The following is a 20,823-nucleotide window of genomic DNA, read 5'->3' as shown; positions in this document are numbered from 1 at the left end:
TTTTCCCACCAATTTTCAACTATTTATACAAATATGAGGGCAGCCTAATTTCAGAAATGAAGGAGAAAGGTACCTACAGTTTAAGTTGACCATATAAACAGAGTTCTAATCATGTAGGGAAAAAAAATGAAGCAGGAAAAAAAAAAAGAGATATTTTAAGATTTCTCAATGTCAATATCTACAACGTCTCTAATGATGAATACAAGTTATTGTAAAATTTAAAAATTGGGATACTCCTTAAATTTCTATTACTACCACTAATTCTCTAAGATATCTCTCAATTAAAGTCATTAGCTCTCCAAAATAAATGATAGTTTATCATTTTTCAAAGTTGTGTTTGAATTTAGCATCTTTTAAAAGCAGAGATGGTAGGTCAGCTATTTTATGGTGGAAGAAGCAGCACATCTAGCATAAAAACTAAATTTCAAGATACACAGGCTCCTAGTTCTGGGCTTTCTAGCTGTGATGTTAGAAATGTCATCATTCTGGGTCTTAAGTTACCTCATCTGTAAAACAGCAATAATAACTACCTCAAAGGGTGAGAGGATTCAATGAAGTAGTAAAAGTGTTTACTTATACTTCCTTGAATCTGTAAGAAATGCTTCATACGTGTCAATTATTATTACACTCTGACATAAGATCTTACATAGTTAAAACATAAAACATCCACTCATTCAACAACTACTTAGTACATACAACGTTTTAGATGTAAGAATTCTTCTGGTGTGGAAGATACATTTAAGGATAAGATATCTGCCCAGAAAGAGTTTATCTTCTTAAAGGCACTACAGACAAGCAAATAGGCAATCACAGTATCTCAGGACTAGTGCTACCAAGGGTGCTGATGGCTGTCAATAAAGTCTGCAACTACCATGCAGAATTATCAAGCACTGTTATTCTTATTCATGCGTTTGAAAACCAGTGTTAACAAAACTTTTTCTGTAAAGAGCCAGAGAATAAATATTTTAGGCTTTGTGGGCCTTACAGACTGTTGCAACTATTCAACTCTGCCATTGTGGCATGAAATCAGCCATAAACAATATGTAAACAACCGTACCGTAGCTGTTTTCCAACAAAACTTCATTCACAAAAATCAGTGGTGGGCCAGATGTGACCAAGGAACACCATTTGCCAAACTTTGGTTTAAACTATATGCATCAATTAATAGAACAATTCTTTAGGAAAAGCATATATGAACAAATGTAGATGTCTGCCTTATAAAAGGTTTAATGTTTTCATCTCAGAAAGAGAAGAAAATGGGGAGAAAGAATAGCTTTCACAGATGAAGCCTTGCATCAGCACTGGAAAGCTTCCAACACGCAAATAAATTTCAATGAAGGAACAATTAGAAGAAAAAGAAAACAGGCAATTAATGGTTGTTACTTTAATTTTTTCCTGAGAATCAGAAACAAAAATCTACTTGTTATGTAAGGAGATGGGCATATTTACATGTTTCACACCCCAGTTTTGACAATGGACAGCTCCAGTCAGGGCTTTACGGCAAGAGGGCTGTTTAGTTTAATGATGTCAAAATGCAGGGGAGCAGATGGCAATAAAACATTATTAGAAGAGATGAAATACACGCAACTGGTAGCAGTTTACTTATTCATATAAAAATTTTAAAATGGAACCAATAAATCTATCCATCTTAGCTAGGCAAATTTAGTTATCTCGATTTATTACTGTAGTGCAAAGCCTACAATGAAATTTGGGATGGTTGTAGAAACAGTAATTTCCTTTCTCACCCCTATCTCCCTTAGACTTCAAATAAAAGATAGAATTTATATCCACTTATAACTGAGATGCACATCATTCAGTCTTTGATCTAATCAAATCTCACAAATATATTTGAGTCTTTCTCACAAAAAAAAAAACAAAACATCGAAACAACATATCAGATCTCTCCAAAGCTCAGTCTACAATGAAGTAAACAAGCTTTTCTTTATTGCTAAATGTAGCACACACCAGAAGCAGGGTATGATTAAAAAAAAAGAAAAACACATTAACTAGAATCTTAGCCAAATGATCTAAATTTCAAAAACGGAGTTTAGATGCAAAGAAAATGTTACTTGAAACAGATCTTAGCAGTTGCCAGTCACTTGAAGCTCCCTATTATCCAAGGCAAGAATCCTTTCTATCCCATCCCTAACAGATACAGTCCTCCTTAAATACATTCACTGATACTGTCTTTTGACTCAGGAAAATACAGTATTCAGAGTCAAAACAGCTGGGTTCAACTCACTACAGAACTCTAAACAATTCTTTTGACTTTTCTCAGACACTGCTACCTCATTAAATAATGCCTATTTAAATTTTAAATTTTAATGACATTACCTTATTGTGCATTCTTATAAAAATATCTGTTACAACTGAAAGTATTACAAAAAACAATGATTACTACTAATCAATGATAGTCATCATTCTCCTGTTAAATGTTAAATGTTTGTTCCTTTTAGGCCACCCATTGTATTCATGAGTTCCCAATCCTCAAATAGGGATGGTGAAAACTCCTCAGATGGGGTACAACAGAAGCAAAAATTAACTATTCATTTTGAAAAGCAAGTTTGTGTTTTTTCCCGTTTCGTTTGATCAAAAGAAATTTATACTGTCCCCAAAAGACCTTCAAATGGTCACAACTTTTATATGTATAGCTTACTTGTATCATGCTTCTTCAAAACACGAAACAACTTATATTCTAAAAAAGAATCATAAACTTTTGTTTTTACATTCTTGTCAATTAAGAGCCTTTGTCTTTACTACATATCCAAACTGTCTCACAGAGAAAAGCAAATCACTAAGATAAAGCTTATATACATATCACCTAATTCACGTAAAGGGAATGGTGCCTTAACAAGAGCATAGAGAAATTGTTATCTGTTCAATACGGACTATCAGAGGTTAAGAATGTCTAATATTGGCCGGGCGCAGTGGCTCACGTCTGTAATCCCAGCACTTTGGGAGGCCGAGGCGGGCAGATCACAAGGTCAGGAGATCGAGACCATCCTGGCTAACACGGTGAAACCCCGTCTCTACTAAAAATACAAAAACATTAGCCGGGCATGGGGGCGGGCGCCTGTAGTCCCAGCTACTTGGGGGGCTGAGGCAGGAGAATGGCGTGAACCTGGGAGGCGGAGCTTGCAGTGAGCCTAGATAGCGCCACTGCACTCCAGCCTGGGCAACACAGAGAGACTCTGTCTCAAAAAAAAAAAAAAAGTCTAATATTAAATGATAAAATACTACTGCCTTGAGTATATCGCCATAATATCATATCAACTAATATCAATATATGTTTTTATTTTCCTCAGTAGAATGCCTGCCTCCATGGACACGTTTAATAATATCCACTAATTTCTTGTCAACACCAGGGATATGAGAGTAAACAGGGCTCAACTGGGAGTTGTGTGTACACACAATTAAAGAAAGTATGAAGGTAGCATTCTAATATGCTATAAACTGAATACAATCCTCCACTGGTGTTTTAACAGAAGATACATAGGTACTCTATAGGGAGTCAAGTTCCCAGGGAGGACAATGGTTAAAACCAGCAGCCCAGTTAGGTTAAAGTGTAAATACCTTGCAGTCACCCTGCCCAGGGAATTCTCTCCAAAACACTGCCACTGCCCAGGGCAATATTCATCATCTATCTCCAGATTGGATTACCTGAATAACTTCTTAAATGGTCTCCAGGTCTCCAATCTTAATCTCTACAATGAAGTCATGATGATCTTTTAAACACATTAATGCTATAATAATCTTTTAATAATGCAAGTCTGATTTTGCCACTTCCGGCTTATAAATCTTTTAATAGCTTCCTTTCAGCATCAAGTCCACACTCTTACATTCAAAACCCCCATTAATGCAGCCAACTTTCTCTCTGGGCCACTAGACAGTCTTAAACATACTGAACTACTTGCCTTTCCTACCCGAAGCCAAATTCTCTCAGTTTTTGCATATGTTGCTCCCTCTCCAAATCGGCCTCTTCCTAAAAATGTTCAAGGGTCGTTGACTACATGCTATTTTGTTTTAGGCACAAACATTAAAATATTGTTCCTGCATAAAATAGGACTTCACTATAAACAAATACATATTTTACCTCAAGATTGTATCCTCGGAACTTTAAGTCTTTTTCTTCCCTTTCCACTGATCCACACCTCCATGCCTCTGAACTGGGACTCATAGTTTGATTTGACTCTTCTTTGCACCTTTTTGATGATTTCTATATTATATACTGGTGTTTTGCATCCGAGCTAATTTGTCCACAATGACAAAATGGGCGATCCCACATTCCTAATATTTCCTCTGCATTCCACTGCTTGGTTCCTTATATGCAGTAAACTATCACATTTTTTTTAGATGGGGGTCTAGCTCTGTCACCCAGGTTGGAGTGCAGTGGCACAATCCTGGCTCACTGCAACCTCCGCCTCCCAGGCTCAAGAGATCTTCCCATCTCAGCCTCCCGAGCAGCTGGGACCATAGGCGTGCACCACCATGCCCAGCCAACTTCTTTTTTTTTAAATTTGTGGAGATGGGGGTCCCGCTATGTTGCCCAGGCTGGTCTCAAACTCCTGACCTCCAGCAATCCTCCTGCCTTAACTCCCACACTACTGGGATTACAGGTGTGAGCCACAGTGCCTAGCCCTCATACTTTTGAGAAAAAAAAAAAAATCCTATCATAGGGCTTTACAACTGTTATTATTTTTTAATTTCCAAAAATAAATAATGTATTACTAGTTATAGTACTGCTCATGTTCACGATCTTAATTCTGAAGAGAGTTAAATGCTTCAAGGAGAGTGGAGCTCCCTTCTCCTTAGCAACATGCTTATTTTCTAATAGCAGCCTTTGGCAGACAGTGCTCCCACCTTTTCAATGACTGTTGTGGGAATTTCAAGTTTGGCAGGAGGACAGAACAATATCCTGGCAGATGAATTCTGCATCCTTCAGATCGTATGATGTCCTAAATAAGACAACTGACTTCTCTACCCACTCACTTTCTCGGGGACATTTACTGAGGGCCTATAAACTGTGCCAGGCATTGTTTAGATGCTGTAAAACAGAGATCAGTATGACTTGGTCCCTGTCCTCAAATGAATCTAAAAACAGTCGTAAAAGACACCTATGTAAACAATTAAAATGAACAGGATGAATGCTATAACAAAGACATTATTGAAATTTTGTAGGAGTATTGAAAAAGAACAGGTAACAAGAGGGCTCAAGAAAGCTTCACAAAGGGGGAACAGCTGGTCTTAAAAGGTAAAGAGAAGTTTGTCAGGAGTAGAAGGGATGGAAAGGCATTTCAAATAAAAGGAGCAGCTTGTACAAAGCAGAAAAGTGCGTGCCAAGGAATGATATGAACTCATGAACTTCAGTGTGAGTGGACTATAGGGAACAGTGTTATAAAATGAAGCTGGAGAAGAAGGTTGGCCTGAGATTGCAAGGGGACCAAAAGTTCTGTTAAGAGGCTAAGCATTTTGACCATGGGCAGCAGACAGCCCCAAACATTTTCAAGCAGGGACATCACATGAGAACCAGTTTTTGGACGGTAACAATGTAAGTTATTAATGCCATCAAGAAAAGGAATAAAGGCATAGAAAGTTAACCTCTGAGTATCCTCTAAGTATCTGCAGCCTAGTTATATCATTTGATTTCACAAGAATGCTATAGGAGAAGCTTTTAAGGTCTTTAATAGTTAAAGAAATGGAGGCCGTGCGTGGTGGCTTATGCCTGTAACCCCAGCACTTTGGGAGGCCGGGGTGGGTGGGTCACGAGGTCAGGAGATTGAGACCATCCCAGCCAACATGGTGAAACCCCGCCTCTACTAAAAATACAAAAATTAGCTGGGTGTGGTGGCAGGCACCTGTAGTCCCAGCTACTCAGGAGGCTGAGGCAGGAAAATCACTTGAACCTGGGAGGTGGAGGTTGCAGTGAGCCGAGATTGTGCCACTGTACTCCAGCCTGGGCGACAGAGTGAGGGAGGAAGAGAAGGAAGGAGGGAAAGGTGAGAAAGAGGGAGGGAGAGAGGGAGGGAGGGAGGGAGGGAGAGAGAGAGGGAGGGAGGGAGGGAGGGAGGGAGAGAGGGAAAAGGCTCACAAAAATGCTAACCTTCTGAAATTCATACCTGCAAAGGGCAGGCATTTCTATTTCGGGGGGCCACCACCAGTCAGAAAACTGGCTCAATGAACAATGGGTCCAGATCTATCAAAGCATTGCTTATATTCTAATGAATTATTCATTCTCATTTTGTATATGATTAAACTAAAATTAGAAAACTGATGTGTTCCAACACAGAAAGGCTCTTCATGACTTTATGACTGAATTTGTGAAAAATATTTCATTACATTTGTAAGATAGTAATATTTTATACATACATTTGTATCTAATGAACTAAATTTACCTAAGCTGCTATCCATAATTTAAACAGGAACGCATAAACACATGATGAATCTGCTATCACCTTCTAAATCAAAAGACTTTTTCATTTGCATCAGGAAGCTTTTGAAACTATTTATCTAAGACTAAGAGTACATTCTGAGATGATTTTGTTGTTGTTATTGTCTTTAAACTATGGTATACCATTGTGTAGGGCAGAAGAATTTGAGTGGCTGGGAATTTTGTTTTTATTTTTAAATTTTCCAAAATAGTACAAAATAAGTTAACTTTGCCACAACGTAATAACTGAATAAATGCCTGTTTATAGCACCTGGAGCAAGATAAATAAGAACTCAGTAAATATTTTCAAAATTGAGCTAAGAATTATGATGTAATTCAACTGTGACTTCACAACAGGAAAACATACTTTCTTTTTATAATTTTGCTTTATAATGTTATATAATGTATAATGTTTTATATTGTAGTTTTGCTCATATAAAATTCATTTATATTTTCTAGAAAAAGCATAATGTTTTAAACACTAACCATGTGACTCATTATTATAGTTGCTAATATTGGCCTACTTTGATTATTCTCACAAATTTCATTAGACTTGGAGAAAGCACTCCATCGCCCTCTTGTGGTAATTTTGCTGTACTATATTCGCCAAGAGTTCAAAAAAATGAACTTTTTCTTTCCACTTAAAAGGCAGAGCAGTACTTTAACCATAAACTTCTGAACTTCCAAAGGCCGTATATAAACTTTCTGTCCTCCACTGTCCATATACTTTGTGCCTTCTCTTCAGTTTCTACCTCAGAAATTTAGTCTGTTCGTTGCTTTTTACAAAACATTCTCCTGTTAGCTTCCAATTACCATACCAATAGCATTTTTCTGAAAATTACTTTCTGTATTCAAATGCACAAAATAATTACAGAAAATCTTCATCATCATACATAGGCTTTAAATAAATAGAAATAACTCAAAAATGTATGGGGCTGAGCTTAGCATTTTTTCCCCAAAAGAATAGATCATGCTAAGTCAGTTAATAGTCCAGAAATTTCAGAGACTAATAATATTAGACTACATGTTTTAAGTTTTTTGAAGTAATGAAAGTCTTTCCTCTAAAATAGTCTAACTCATATGCCATGGCCTGTCCTCTTTCCAACACAATAGAAATACTTCTAGCTTTTTTTTTTTTTTTTGTGACAGAGTCTCACTCTGCCACCCAGGCTGGAGTGCAGTGGCACCATCTTGGCTCACTGCAACCTTCGCCTCCTGAGTTCAAGCGATTCTCCTGCCTCAGCCTCCTGAGTAGCTAGAACTATAGGTGCCCACCACCACACCTGGCTAACTTTTCTTTTATTTTTAGTAGAGACGGGGTTTTACCCATCAGGTGATCTTGATCTCCAGGATGGTCTCGATCTCCCGACCTCGTGATCCACCCGCCTCAGCCTCCCAAAGTGCTGGGATTATAGGCGTGAGTCACTGTGCCCAGCCACTTCTAGCTTCTTAGCAAAATTAGTAACATGTTAACACATGCCACTATAAAATAGACTGTATAAATAATGTTTTCTAAAAATAATTTATAAATAAAGGAATTTATTTAGTATCTAATATATTTAAACACTGTGAAAAATACAAAAACAAAGATGGATTCCTAATTAAATTAACTAAAAAATTCACTCTTACAAATCTCAAAAATATTCTTAAAAGAATAATGAGTGATCATTTTTTTTTTGGAGACAAGGTATCTCACTCCTGTTGCCCAGGCTGGAGTGTAGTGGTGCAATCACGGCTCACTGTAGCCTCAACTTCCTGAGCTCAGATGATGCTCCCACCTCAGCCTCCCAAGTATCTGGGACTAGAGGCGCATGTGCCACCATGTCCGGCTAATATTTTATATTTTTAGTAGAGATGGGGTTTTGCCATGCTGCCCAGGCTGATCTCAAACTCCTGGGCTCAAGTGATCCTCAGGAGCCACTGCACTCAGCTATGATCAATTCTTAAAGCTATCACATTGTGAAAAGTGGCCCCTTGGGTACTCAATCAGCATTCATCTCAAAACTGATGATGAAGAACGACTAGAAATTAGAGGGCTAGGTGAAGAAGTACATTCTGTACAGAGTGGTAAGAACTTTCAAAAGCATGGTAATATGCCATGTCTTAGAAACTGAAGATGGTTTAGTGCAACCAAGCACAGATTATAAATTGGGTGAAGCAGGAGATGAGGCTGAGAAGTTAGTAGGGGCCAAAGTATAAAAGGTCCTAAATGATTTGTTAAGGAAGGGTGGGATAGTCAAGCATCCACAGCAGAGGAGTAAAGCAGCAAATCAGAGTTTGAGAAAGATCACTTGCTGCTGGCCAAGCATGAGAGCTCACACCTGTAATCCCAATGCTTTGGGAAGACAAGGTGGGAGGATCGCTTAAGCTCAGGAGTTCGAGGGCAGCCTGGGCAATATAGTGATATTCCATCTCTACTGGAAAAATAATAATAATAATAATTCCCAGCTACTAGGGAAGTTGAAGTGGCATGATCACTTGAGCCTTGGAGGTTGAGGCTACAGTGAGCTATGATTGTGCTACTGCACTTCAGCCTGGGAGACTGGGCAACAGAGTGAGATCCTGTCTCTCTTTTTTTTTTGAGATGGAGTCTCGCTCTGTCGCCCAGGCTGGAGTGCAGTGGCACGATCTTGGCTCACTGCAAGCTCCACTTCCCGGGTTCATGCCATTCTCCTGCCTCAGTCTCCCAAGTAGCTGGGACTACAGGTGCCCGCCACCATGCCCGGCTAATTTTTTGTGTTTTTAGTAGAGACAGGGTTTCACTGTGTTACCCCAGGATGGTCTAGATCTCCTGACCTCGTGATCCGCCAGCCTCGGCCTCCCAAAGTGCTGGGATTACAGGCGTGAGCCACCGCGGAAAAAAAAAAAAAAAAGAAAAAAGAAAGATCACTTGCTGTAGTATGGAGGTATGGGGGACAGACTGAAGGAGGGGAAAGGAGACAGGGAAATTAGAAGTCATTTGTAATGAAGAGGTCATGAATCAAAGCAATGGCTCTGATGACACAGAGAAAAAATTTGAGAAATAATAAAAAGTAAAACCATTAGATGTTAGTTACTGTGAGAATGTGGGTCGTGGGGTCTGAAAGTCTACATTCTAGCTTTGGTGACTGAGTGGACAGAGATAGGAAATGGTTATTTTCAGACATACTGGATTTGAGGTGCCACCAGGAGACGGCAAATAGATCACTTAGTTGGAGAGAAAGATCTGTAAATTATCGATAACTACGTAATGAAAGTAACCTGGATGAGAGATCACTCAGGGAGAGCATAAAGAGTGAGAAGAGATGAAGGCTGAGTCTGAGATTAGCAACATTTAAGTACAGTCCCATTTTCCTGTTAAAAGGGGTACTTTTTTTTACATAATCATAAACTTTGTTCATGTTGGGAGAAATAGGAAATGATTTAGTCTTTCTTCATTTTGCAGATCAGAAAACTGAGGGTGTCAAAGAGGTTATGTGACTTTATTTAAAGCTGTTAATCTGTAGAAGTCAATGAGAACTCAGGTTTCCAAACTGAGGCCAGGCAGTTCCATCCTGCTGCTCAAATGCTCTTTCCAGTACTGTGTCCTTCTTCCCCTATGCTACATAAACTGTAAGAACAAGAATTGGAAGATGCTTTCTTCAGTAATTGTTTGATGGCAATAAATGTTTCTGTGGTTGTTATTTGTACATATCATCAAAACTAAAATGTTATATTTCCAAGGATAACCTTCCAACAATATAGTTGTTATTAAATAAGACCCAAATTTACAATTTAACACATGCTTCCTATTCTGGGAAACAAGGAAATGCCCAATCCTACAATTATGAATAGCAAATGCGACTGTATCAAATACACACAAAGAATGTTTATGAGATGTCTCAGAGAGAAAAATAGCTATAGTTAATCCTGATAGTCCTTTCTAAATCTTAGGTTATTGAGAATGGGTTTTACCAGTGAATTCTACCATATATCCCAGAACACATTTTCATAATGAAACTCATTACGAAAAGCAAGACGCAAGAGATTTCTCTGGGCTACCTCCTTGGTTTGGCCGTTGCCAGCTTGGTGACTTGATGACGCCAGTGGATCCTACAGGCTTGAAGGCAGCTGCAGTTGTGAGGCTGGTCACCCCTGGTCTGCCGGAGGCTGGGCTGTCCAGGCTCTCGGGCATGCTCCGTGTGGAAGCTACCGAGGAAGCCAACTGCGGAGAAGGCTCCTGAGAGTTACTGTAAAGGAAATAAAGAAACATCTTTGGTGAAGTGGTAGCAACGTAACTCAGCAATAATCCTTTCTTTTCAAAATCCATTAATCAATCAAAATCCATTGATTAATCAATTCTTTAGAAAAGAAAATCTTTGAAGTCATGACTGAGGGATTGCCTCTCTTTAAAACAGAAAAAAAGAAAAAGGAGTCAGATTGCATTTGTTTCATACTTTGAAAATTCTTTCTAAAAGGTCTACCATGAGAAATTAGGCTACTAAAAATTTACACAGTTAATCATTTTAAATGATAAAAGTTTCCCTGACACCTCAGCCCTTACCAGTTACTCTTTCTCTTCTTCTACTTTTTTTTTTTTTTTTTTTTTTGTAGACACAGGGGTCTCACTATGCTCCTCAGGCTGGTCTTGAACTCCTGGCCTCAAGCAATCGTCCCACTTCAGTTTCCGAAAGCACTGGGATTACAGGTGTGAGCCATCATTCCCAGCCCAGTTACTCCTTCTACTCACATACTCACTCATTCATAAATATTTAAGCACCTACTATATGCCAAACGTTGGTTGTGCTATGCACTGGCCACAAAACAATAAACAAGAAACAACCCTTGCCTAACAGAACACCCAGTGTTATGCATTCATTATAAAGGGAAAAAAGAGACAAGACTGCCATTATCTTCTCTCAACCAGAGTTACCTGTTTAAACAGCAGGTCTTATCTACGCTAGTTCCAGTTTGGTTTTGAAGATCATATGGCCTTTATTACCAAGTAATTTGTGATTTATAATTACATATAACATCATTTCCAAAAAAAAATAATAATTCTAGGTAGCCCAAATTATAAAATATATGCTTTGGTATGATATAATACTATAGCAGTGGTTATTTCTTTCAAGTAAAGTATAACAATTCTTAAAAGTAATACTTTCAGGCTGGGTGCAGTGGCACATGCCTGTAATCCCAGCACTTTGGGAGGCCAAGGCTGGCAGATCACCTGAGGTCAGGAGTTCGAGACTCATTTCCTCCAGACTTGGTCCCATGCACCTTTTTCCTTTGCTAATCTTGCTCTGTATTCTTTTGCTATAATAAATCTTAGTCATGAGTGCAACTATATACTAATCCTGTAAGTCCTTCTATCGAAACAATAAACCTAGGAGTGGTCTTGGAGCATCTCTGACACTAAACAGTTTTGAAAATCCATAAGAATGGTTTTCTTGAAATATTGCTCCCTATTCTTGTTCTCTCAAATGCAAGTGTCATAGAGCCATCAGCTTTCATTATTTTTGATCAGTTTAACTTAAAAAACTAAAACCTGCTTGATGATAAAACACGCTATACAATAAAAAACTTTAAGCACTTTAATAATCTTTATCATAAATAAAAAGTCAAAGACTGCCTCCCTCATGGGAATATTGAACACAATTATCAGTAAAGGCAACACAACAAAAAGCATTAATGGAATCAGGGTTTGAAATTACAGTATAGTGGTTATGAGCATCTTTTAAAAGCACTGTGGTGGACAAATTATTTTACATCTCTAAGCCTCAGTTACCTGTACTTTAAGTGTACCGAGTAACATTTTGCTCATAAGATTTCTATGAGGCTTAAATAAGATAATTATGTATAAAGTGCTTAGCATACTCTAAGGCACAGAATATAACCTTAACATATTAAAAGGATAATTACATAATTACCGTATTCAAATAATAAAAGTAAGCCTTACTTTCAACATTTTTACTCATTACAAATAAATGATTTTTGAAATACTTATATAGAGGTCATTTTCATTATGGGATTAAATTACTCTTGCGGATTTGATTTTTAAAACTAATTAATAATGTATATAATCACGGTTCTAAGAAAAAAAATTATGACCAAGCAATGCTAGGAATTATAGATGAAACAAAAATATATAGTCTGGAAATAACAAAACCCAATCCGTCACCATTTAATGTGTAGTCATCTGAAAGAATCAAAATTTAATTCCAGGAGAGCTGCCAGACAAACTGACTTAAAAGAGAGGAATTCGGTGTCAAGCTTAATACAGTTTGGGTGAAGGAACTGGTAATAGTAGCCCAGGTTATGAAAAAACCTAGAGAAGCATGACAACCATCCTCAAATGTCTGACATGCAGATTCACTCTATGTGACTACATTGTTTGCCTAATTTCAAGGAGTGAAATCTACAGTGAGATGGATTTGCTTCAATAAAAGGTGATTCCTAATATAAAAAAATCCTCCAAAGGAAAAAAATCTGTTCCTAACGAGGCTTTCTGTGACAGCCCTGTCACCAGAAGCCACTTAAGCAGAGGATGGAATGCTGCACAACGAATTTAGCCATTTAGCCTGTGGAAGGCTCAGTTATGTTTCAGCATGACATACAAAGCCTTCTAAGATAAAGCTACAATCTACCAGTCTAATCTTATCTCCTATCGCTATGCTATACAAACTATATTCTGGCCACCCCTACTGTCGTCCACAATTCTACTTTTTTTTTTCCAGATTCTGTATACGAGGTACCTCTTCCTACTCTCTCTCTGCACCCATCCACATCTTATCCATAATTAATAATAATAGAAGTAAATATAATAACTCATCATGCACTGTGTTCAAATTAACATACATTATTTTGTTTAATTATTCAAGCCTCCAGCAGTAGAGACACTCTTTTTAATTCAGGACATTTGTTAACTGCATGGCATATAATTTTATGCTGATTTGTAATAGCTGTTTTAAAATTACTATTAATAGTCACTTCTTTATGCATCTTGTCTCCTCCACTTCATTATAAACTACCTGAGGTTGGGGACTTTACTGTGACTGTGGGTAAATTATTTAAACTTGGTAAATTTCCTCACCTGTAAAATGGTATAAAAATACTACCTTTATCCCAAGATTACTGTTAAGAATTAAATAAGATATGAGATAATACATGCGAATTACTTAGCACAGTGCCCAGCAGAGAGCATATGCTCAGGAAATAAAAAGGATTCTTACTTCTACATCCTGTAATATCTGGTCTGGTGATAATAAAATTAGCAATAAGTACATTTACTAAATAAGCATCCTTCATCTGCACTAAGAATTTTGCTTCTAAATGTACTGTAGATCACTTGGGTGCAGGGTATTGACCCCAGACAAAATCTTGCTTCCTCGGTTCAGTTTTAAAAACACACAATACTTCTTAAAGTTCCCACAGAATAAGTATCATATAAGCTAAAGAAATTTCAATTTTTGATTGTACCTTTTCTACACAGGTTTGTATACATTCTCTCTCAGAGGCCTAAGATGTTTAAATCTTAAACAAGCTACAAAGGGCTTGGAGTAGACTATAAAGAATTCATAGAAATCTAAGTTATTACCAAGGCAGTTTTTCCATTTATGCTTAAATCCAGAATTGATCTGAAGTTCAATTTTCTCTGAGGATAAAATTTAATTGAACCATTTAATGTTGTAATGGAAGAATATTAGGGTTTATCTAGACAATCATATATCTGAATATATGATGCCCAATCCTCTAAAAATCTAACATTTTTTCCCTAATTTTAACTATTAGCTACTATTTAAAGAGAACACATAAACATCTGGTATTGGCTGGGCACAGTAGTTCATGCCTGTAATCCCAGCACTTTAGGAGACCAAGGCAGAAGGACTGCTTGAGCCCAGGAGTTCAAGACCAGCCTGGGCAACACGGCAAGACCTTGTCTCTGTAAAAAAAACAAACATTGTACTAAAGATGAAAGGATTGGCTGGGCGCGGTGGCTCATGCCTGTAATCCCAGCACTTTTGGAGGCCGAGGCAGGCAGATCACGAGGTCAAGAGATGGAGACCATCCTGGACAATATGGTGAAACCCCGTCTCTACTAAAAATACAAAAATTAGCTGGGTGTGGTGGTGCATGCCTGAAGTCCCAGCTACTCGGGAGGCTGAGGCAGGAGAATCACTTGAACCCGTGAGGCGGAGGTTGCAGTGAACTGAGATCGCACCACTGCACTCCAGCCTGGCGAAAGAGCAAGACTCCGCCTCAAAAAAAAAAAAAAAAAAAGGATTAAAAGTCACTGGCCATATTATTTTATATGTAGGAATAAAATATTATCATTAATCACTAGCAAGAAACTTCTAATGATTAATGTATTAATATAGTATAGCATTGTTACTTAAATTAGATTGCTGTTTTATTTCTGAACTAATGATTCAAATATATTTTTTTCTAAATTTAAATTATTTAAGGTGTAACTAAATCCTAAATAAAATTTAAATGTTTTCTAAATAATTCTAATGAGGAAATTGGTGTAAATCCATAAATACCCTTGGCTGATACCGCAGATACTGATATTAAAATATGGTTATTTTCACTAATCTACCAAATAAACTGGGACTGAAATGAAATAATAGATTGATATGACTTCTATCTTAAGAATACCAAGGTTTTTGTTTCATTTTTTCAAAAAACTGAAAATAGAGACAAGTACACTAATAGAGCAAAAGTTTATTTTCAAGATGGAGCTAATGAGGAAAAACGAAAAGGAAGAAAGTTAACCTCAGTGTCAGCAACCTGATTTATCTTGAGTTTACATTCCTTTCCCACATTTGTTTAACTGTTACAACAAATAAAGCTCAGATACAGATTAAGAATACTTGGGAATTTTAAGTCCATTTTCAAAGGAAAAACTCTGCTTGAAGAATACTTTTCAGAGTAACTTATTCTAATTACATGTTTAAATTTTTTAAAAGACAACTGTACATCACACGTTTAATTATCAATGTTTAAGTTAAACAGTTTTTGGCTAAAGTCTTATCAAAAAATGGTATACTAATATACAGATTCTGAAATGGCAGGAAAGGAATATTTCTGGAAAGGCCTGAGTTACGAGCAATTGTTTATTTTATAGAATTCCTCTGTCAGAACGCCTTTAAAAGACCTGGACATGTAGAGAGGGTAATGAGTGTCTTTCCTTCCAGAATTCCATATTTAGAAGAAAATTTTTAATATTTTCCTAAGCAAAATTCTTTAACTTAGAGTTTGTAAACCAAAATTTAAAGTATAATATACTAATATATATTATAATGGAAATATATTTTAATGGAAAAATATATTTTAATGGAAAAAAATAAAAACTATTATACTATATTTATACTTTTAAAGATTACTACCACACAAAAGTAAAAATCAAGATAAAATGTCTCTGACACATTTTATGATTACTGTCATACAAGATAAAATGTATCTGGTCTTTTAGGTACTCCTCTCGCTAAGTTAGCAAGGGTCTCCTCAGGAAATCCCAGAATGCCAACTAGATTATCTTTTTAGAAACCATTTCCCTCTCTCAATATCAAACTATATTTTGTCTGTGTCCTATTGTTAATAAGAAGCAATGGTGATGACTACTAATACTCGCTCTAGAGGTGGGGCCATAGATAGCACAGTCAGTCCATAAATGCTTGCACACTTTTGCATGTATATGCACGCAGGCACTTTTCTGGAGAGAGGATCTATAGCTCTTACCAGGTCCTAAAAGTGTGGTCTAAGTGTACTCAAGTACTCAAAGTGTACTCTAAGCATGGTCAGTAACCTGCCTCTGTACACTCTCAGCCCTGACAATGAAAGACTTCTGCTCAATGAACACTCACAATATTCTAATATAATTTCAGGTATTGTCTTCTCTTAGAGAAAAATGTACTATGATCTTTCTCCCTTGTTTAAACACCTCCCTTAAAAGTTACCCAGAATAATAGGTATATATATATATATATTTTGTTTGTTTGTTTTTGTTTTTGTTTTTTGAGACAGAGTCTTGCCCTGTCGCCCAGGCTGGAGTGCAATGGCGCGATTTCGGCTCACTGCAACTTCTGCCTCCTGGGTTCAAGTGATTCTCCTGCCTCAGCCTCCTGAGTAGCTGGGATTACAGGCACCCACCGCCACACCCGGCTAATTTTTTGTATCTTTAGTAGAGATGGGGTTTCACCATGTTGGCTAGGCTGGTCTTGAACTCCGGACCTCGTGATCCACCAGCCTCAGCCTCCCAAAATGCTGGGATTACAGGTGTGAGCCACTGCACCTGGCCCAGGTAAATATATTGAAAAATCTCTATAACAATGGTTAGAATACAAACATCTAATCAATAGACAGCCTAGTTATATCAGGTTTTCACTAAGTATGTTGTACACTTTGCCACTGATTTTACATTCTGTCAAAAATCATTGTATACAGTTATTTCATTGAGATTATATCTTTAGTAAACACTTGTGATATTTTTATTTTTATATTATGCCTAAAAATTTCTGGCTTAATCCTTAAGCTTAGGAGAAAAATCTATTTTGGTGTTTAGCTTTCCCAAATACAGTGAAAATTAAGTTGCTTTTCCAAGCAAAACCTTCATATTTAAGAACTATAATATGTAGCCAATCAAGATTGATCATTATCATTTTTCGTTTTTCCAAAAGCTATGTCTTACCAAACATTTGAGGATTCTAATATAGCTATATCCATGCAATAAAAGACAGAAATTCTACTGCAATTTAAATACTTGCACAATTACGCAGAATTGCACACCAAACATCAAGTATGCTAAGGAAAGATGTCACAAAAGGTTAAAAGGTGAGTTAATAATCATAGGACATACTGTGGTTGTGCATTAGCATGCCACTGACATTACAGTACATTCAAAATTGGGCGCAAATCCCTAGAACTCTAGCATGTTCTCACCTGGCCTGTTAATACAGTGGTGAAGTGTTAGAGAAAGCAGTATGCTTAACAGCAAACCACCACGTGCCATATCTGCTCCCACAGTACCTTGTTTTCTTAACATGGATAGAGCCAGTTGATTTCCTTGAGGACTGCAGATAGGAAAAAGCTAAAGGCTTGGAGACAGGGCTGATGCAAAGTGCATCCAGGAGTGAGTGATATCTTTCAGGAGTGTAGAGCCTGGTAAGCATTTAGAAAGAGTTTTAAGTCAAAAATCACACTACCAATAGCAGACAGTAGTTCTTAAGGTCTGTGATTTGAAACATTTCCTTTACGAGAGAGAGGGTGGGGAGAGAGAGGAAGAAGGAGGGGAAGCACAAAGCAGCAAAGGAGGATGAAAGAAGATAAAAAGAAGCACCAAGAGTTTATTCTATCGCTTTACTCATTAATATAACATTGATTAGATTTTCACCAAAATGGTCAAAGCCATCATTTAGAAAGCATTTGAAGCTCTAAAGACTATAGAAATTATCTAAAACCCCCAAACCACGAAAACAAAACCAATTTATTCTTTTTGGGGAAGGACACAATTTTATGTTTTTAGGGGAGAGTAGTCTTCAGATCACCCTTTAAAGGTCGTGGGAGAAGATAAAATCAATAGAAACTTAAAATATTCATTAATACTTTATTGTTTCAAATATAAAACCGGAAAAACGTAAAAACCCAAGGGACAATAAGCACACAACATGTAATAATTCACGCAACTGAGAAATACCATACATAAATGGCAGCAGTGGAGAGATTAAAAGGTGGTTTTTAAGAAAAAACCAGTAACAAATACTGTGAGATTTATCCACAACCTAGATAAAATATGCACTACACAATTAAGAGCTCGCGATAGAGCTATGATTGCTTCAAAGGGGCATGTTTTCTTTGAGGTGACTTGTAAGACAGTGAAGAGTGCTGAGATCACATCAGACAGACGCTGTACGTGTAGTTCTACCTGGTTTTTGTAGCAATAACAGCAGACACAGTAGCAGCTGCGCTGCTCAGAACTGCAGCACTATATCTAGCAGGAGAAGAGAAGGTAGAAAAGTTTCGAAAACCTTCGAAAGAATCTTCCACATTTCCTGTGGAGCTGCTTAAACTGACAGGTAGGGAAAGAAAAACAGGAGAGGAACAAAAAGGAAAGTGAGAAAGGGTAGCATAATAAATACAAGAGAGCAACCATTCCATATTAATATCTAAGCATTATAAAAGTGTAAAGTGTAAGAAGTGTAATAGGAGTTCAGGCCATTTAGTTTGTGCTCCTACAGTTTCTCTCAGAAGCTAAAAGCTGATGTATAATCCTCCATAAAGCTGATTTTGACATACGAATACTCTTGAAGGTATTTAAATTCACTGACTGTATTCCTATTTAAAATTACCTCGTATCACACATTTGAAGACTGACTTGCCAACAACTTAGTAGAAAATAAATCTAAACATGAAGTCTGAATTTCTATAAGCATAGAAAGAAGAAAAATTGTTTTTTCCCAAAAAGCCTCTATACAATGAGCTTTACCTTAGAGACGATATATACTGACAGCGTGACATTTTAATACGACTTATGTTTTCAAGAGAAGCAGGTACAACGAACTGCTTATTGAGAAGCAGCAATATATATTAACATGAAAAGAGATAATTGTTTAAAATATTGAGAGTAAAGCTATTTAAGGAGGGAAAGTACCTTTGCAAAAATAAACTGATGTTACAGTGAATATGATCAAAACATCACCTTTTCTGCTGAGTTCCATATTTCTATTTTCAGTTAGTTCTGTAAGCATTTTTAAATGCAGGTATAGCATTTTATCTTCAGAACTAATAAGTATTTATTACTTAAAATAATAATTTTCCCTTGGCCTTTTAGAAAAGATCAAATGCCTGGACAGGAATGAACATTCTATAATTATGACTGTAGTGATTTTCAAATTGGTTATTAAGTAAAATAAAAAGAGTGTATAAATGCACAGTGTGAAACCTGTAGTCTCTCTTCTTCATCTATGGGTGCAACTTATCAATGAGCATCATCACTACAGTATGACCACTTCTTTCAATGGCCACCTCCAACACAAAGTAATTACGTGGCAAACTCGACCTCTGGTTAATGTGAGCTTAGATGTCTGAAACTGTGAGGGTTGACATAAGTCTCTTTTTCCTGTCAGAAGAATTTGATAAGTCATTCTTCCAAGTTCCATAGGCTATAACTTTACAAAAACGATTAGAAAAAAAATTAAGGAAATAGTTGCAAGCTATGTTTTCAAAATGATAGAGAATTAAGTAATTTTTCTTTTGGTCAACTATCTAAGTCTATCCATTAAATTAAACTGTATGGCTAAGTTTTAACAACTGTTAATGAATGGTTAGAAAAGAAAATGTCAGGGTCTGGAAAGAGAAAAGAAAGATGTTATCAATGGCAGAGCAGGGTAGGTAACATGAATGTCAAAGGGAAGAATAAAGTTATCATGTGATTCCGCTTCTGAGTTTCTGCATTACTCTGCATCTCTGAGACAATGGTTACTATTTGGAGACATAATGGTGAATAATAAGAACTAGAAACTTAGTATATTGAAAAATCACTTAAAAGTAAATCAGCTAATTTATTCTTCTCCAGGAAGAAAAGGAAACGGTAATGAATTTCTTTCATCATATTGCATCACAAATAATAGAAAAGGATTTAGTATTAGCAGAATCTAGTTATATCTCATAAGCAGTTACTTATCTGAGTATCTTTAGAAAATGTCTGGGCACCTGGTAACATATTGTGTATGACCTTTACCTGTCTTTGAGGCAAATGCTCTAATTCAGAAAAGGAGACTTATGACAAAGCCAGCAAGTTAACTTTCCAAATCACAAAGTGAATAAATGAAAGAGATTTCTTGATTCTATATTAGAAGTTATAAACTAAACAAAAATAAAAATATAAAAGCAGTGAGAAGCGCTGTTTTGAGGCTGAGTGCCAAGCTTTCTTGTCTATATATTAATGATGTCCGTTCTGTAATCAACAATCATTTTTTCTTTTTCAAACAGTTTAGTGTATTTAAATTCACTACCAGCTTTGAAATTTAGAAACACCAAGAAGGAAGAGTCTACCTAGAATAAGTAGTTGCTACTTTAGAAAGTGTGGCCACTTGGCTACCAATAGTTAACACCTGAGGAGTTGCAGGTGGGTGAGGTCCACTCTTAGGTAGGTCTTCCAGAGCACTGTCAAACCTAAGTTTTCAGAAGTAAAATATATAAGGCAAAGGAAATATTAATGAAAAGTACAAAAGACATTTATCATCTATACCATCTTTTAAATGTCTATTAGTTCAATTTTGGGAACACTATTGGTTTTCTTTTACTTCACATCTACAAATGGTTAAAACAAAAACCAACACTTCTGCCACCACAAAATATGGGCTGTTTTCCCCCAAAATTCTTTAATATGGCTACTTCTATGTAATAAAATATTATGCTTACAGGGGAAAAGGAGGTGG

The 20,823-nt window shown here is 36.7% G+C and overlaps 1 protein-coding gene across 14 annotated transcripts in view; it reads right to left on the bottom strand.

The window, feature by feature from the left end:
• The window catches only part of PDLIM5 (PDZ and LIM domain 5), a 216,555-nt gene that overhangs the window by 39,686 nt on the left and 156,046 nt on the right, over window positions 1–20,823 (bottom strand). For 6 of the 14 annotated variants that reach the window (XM_055385648.2, XM_019025348.4, XM_055385655.2 and 3 more), the window contains 4 exons: window positions 20,438–20,557; window positions 18,309–18,452; window positions 17,414–17,545; window positions 10,448–10,635 (listed from right to left, as the gene is read on the bottom strand). In XM_055385648.2, the coding sequence (XP_055241623.2) occupies window positions 10,448–10,635; window positions 17,414–17,545; window positions 18,309–18,452; window positions 20,438–20,557 (584 nt within the window). The remainder of the gene's footprint in view (window positions 1–10,447; window positions 10,636–17,413; window positions 17,546–18,308; window positions 18,453–20,437; window positions 20,558–20,823) is intronic. The other 8 variants (XM_019025343.4, XM_019025345.4, XM_055385656.2 and 5 more) reach the window with 3 other exon arrangements.

Source organism: Gorilla gorilla, chromosome 3 (genome assembly GCF_029281585.2).
Source record: "Gorilla gorilla gorilla isolate KB3781 chromosome 3, NHGRI_mGorGor1-v2.1_pri, whole genome shotgun sequence".
NCBI classification, from domain to species: domain Eukaryota; kingdom Metazoa; phylum Chordata; class Mammalia; order Primates; family Hominidae; genus Gorilla; species Gorilla gorilla.
This window is presented reverse-complemented; position numbering and strand designations above follow the sequence as displayed.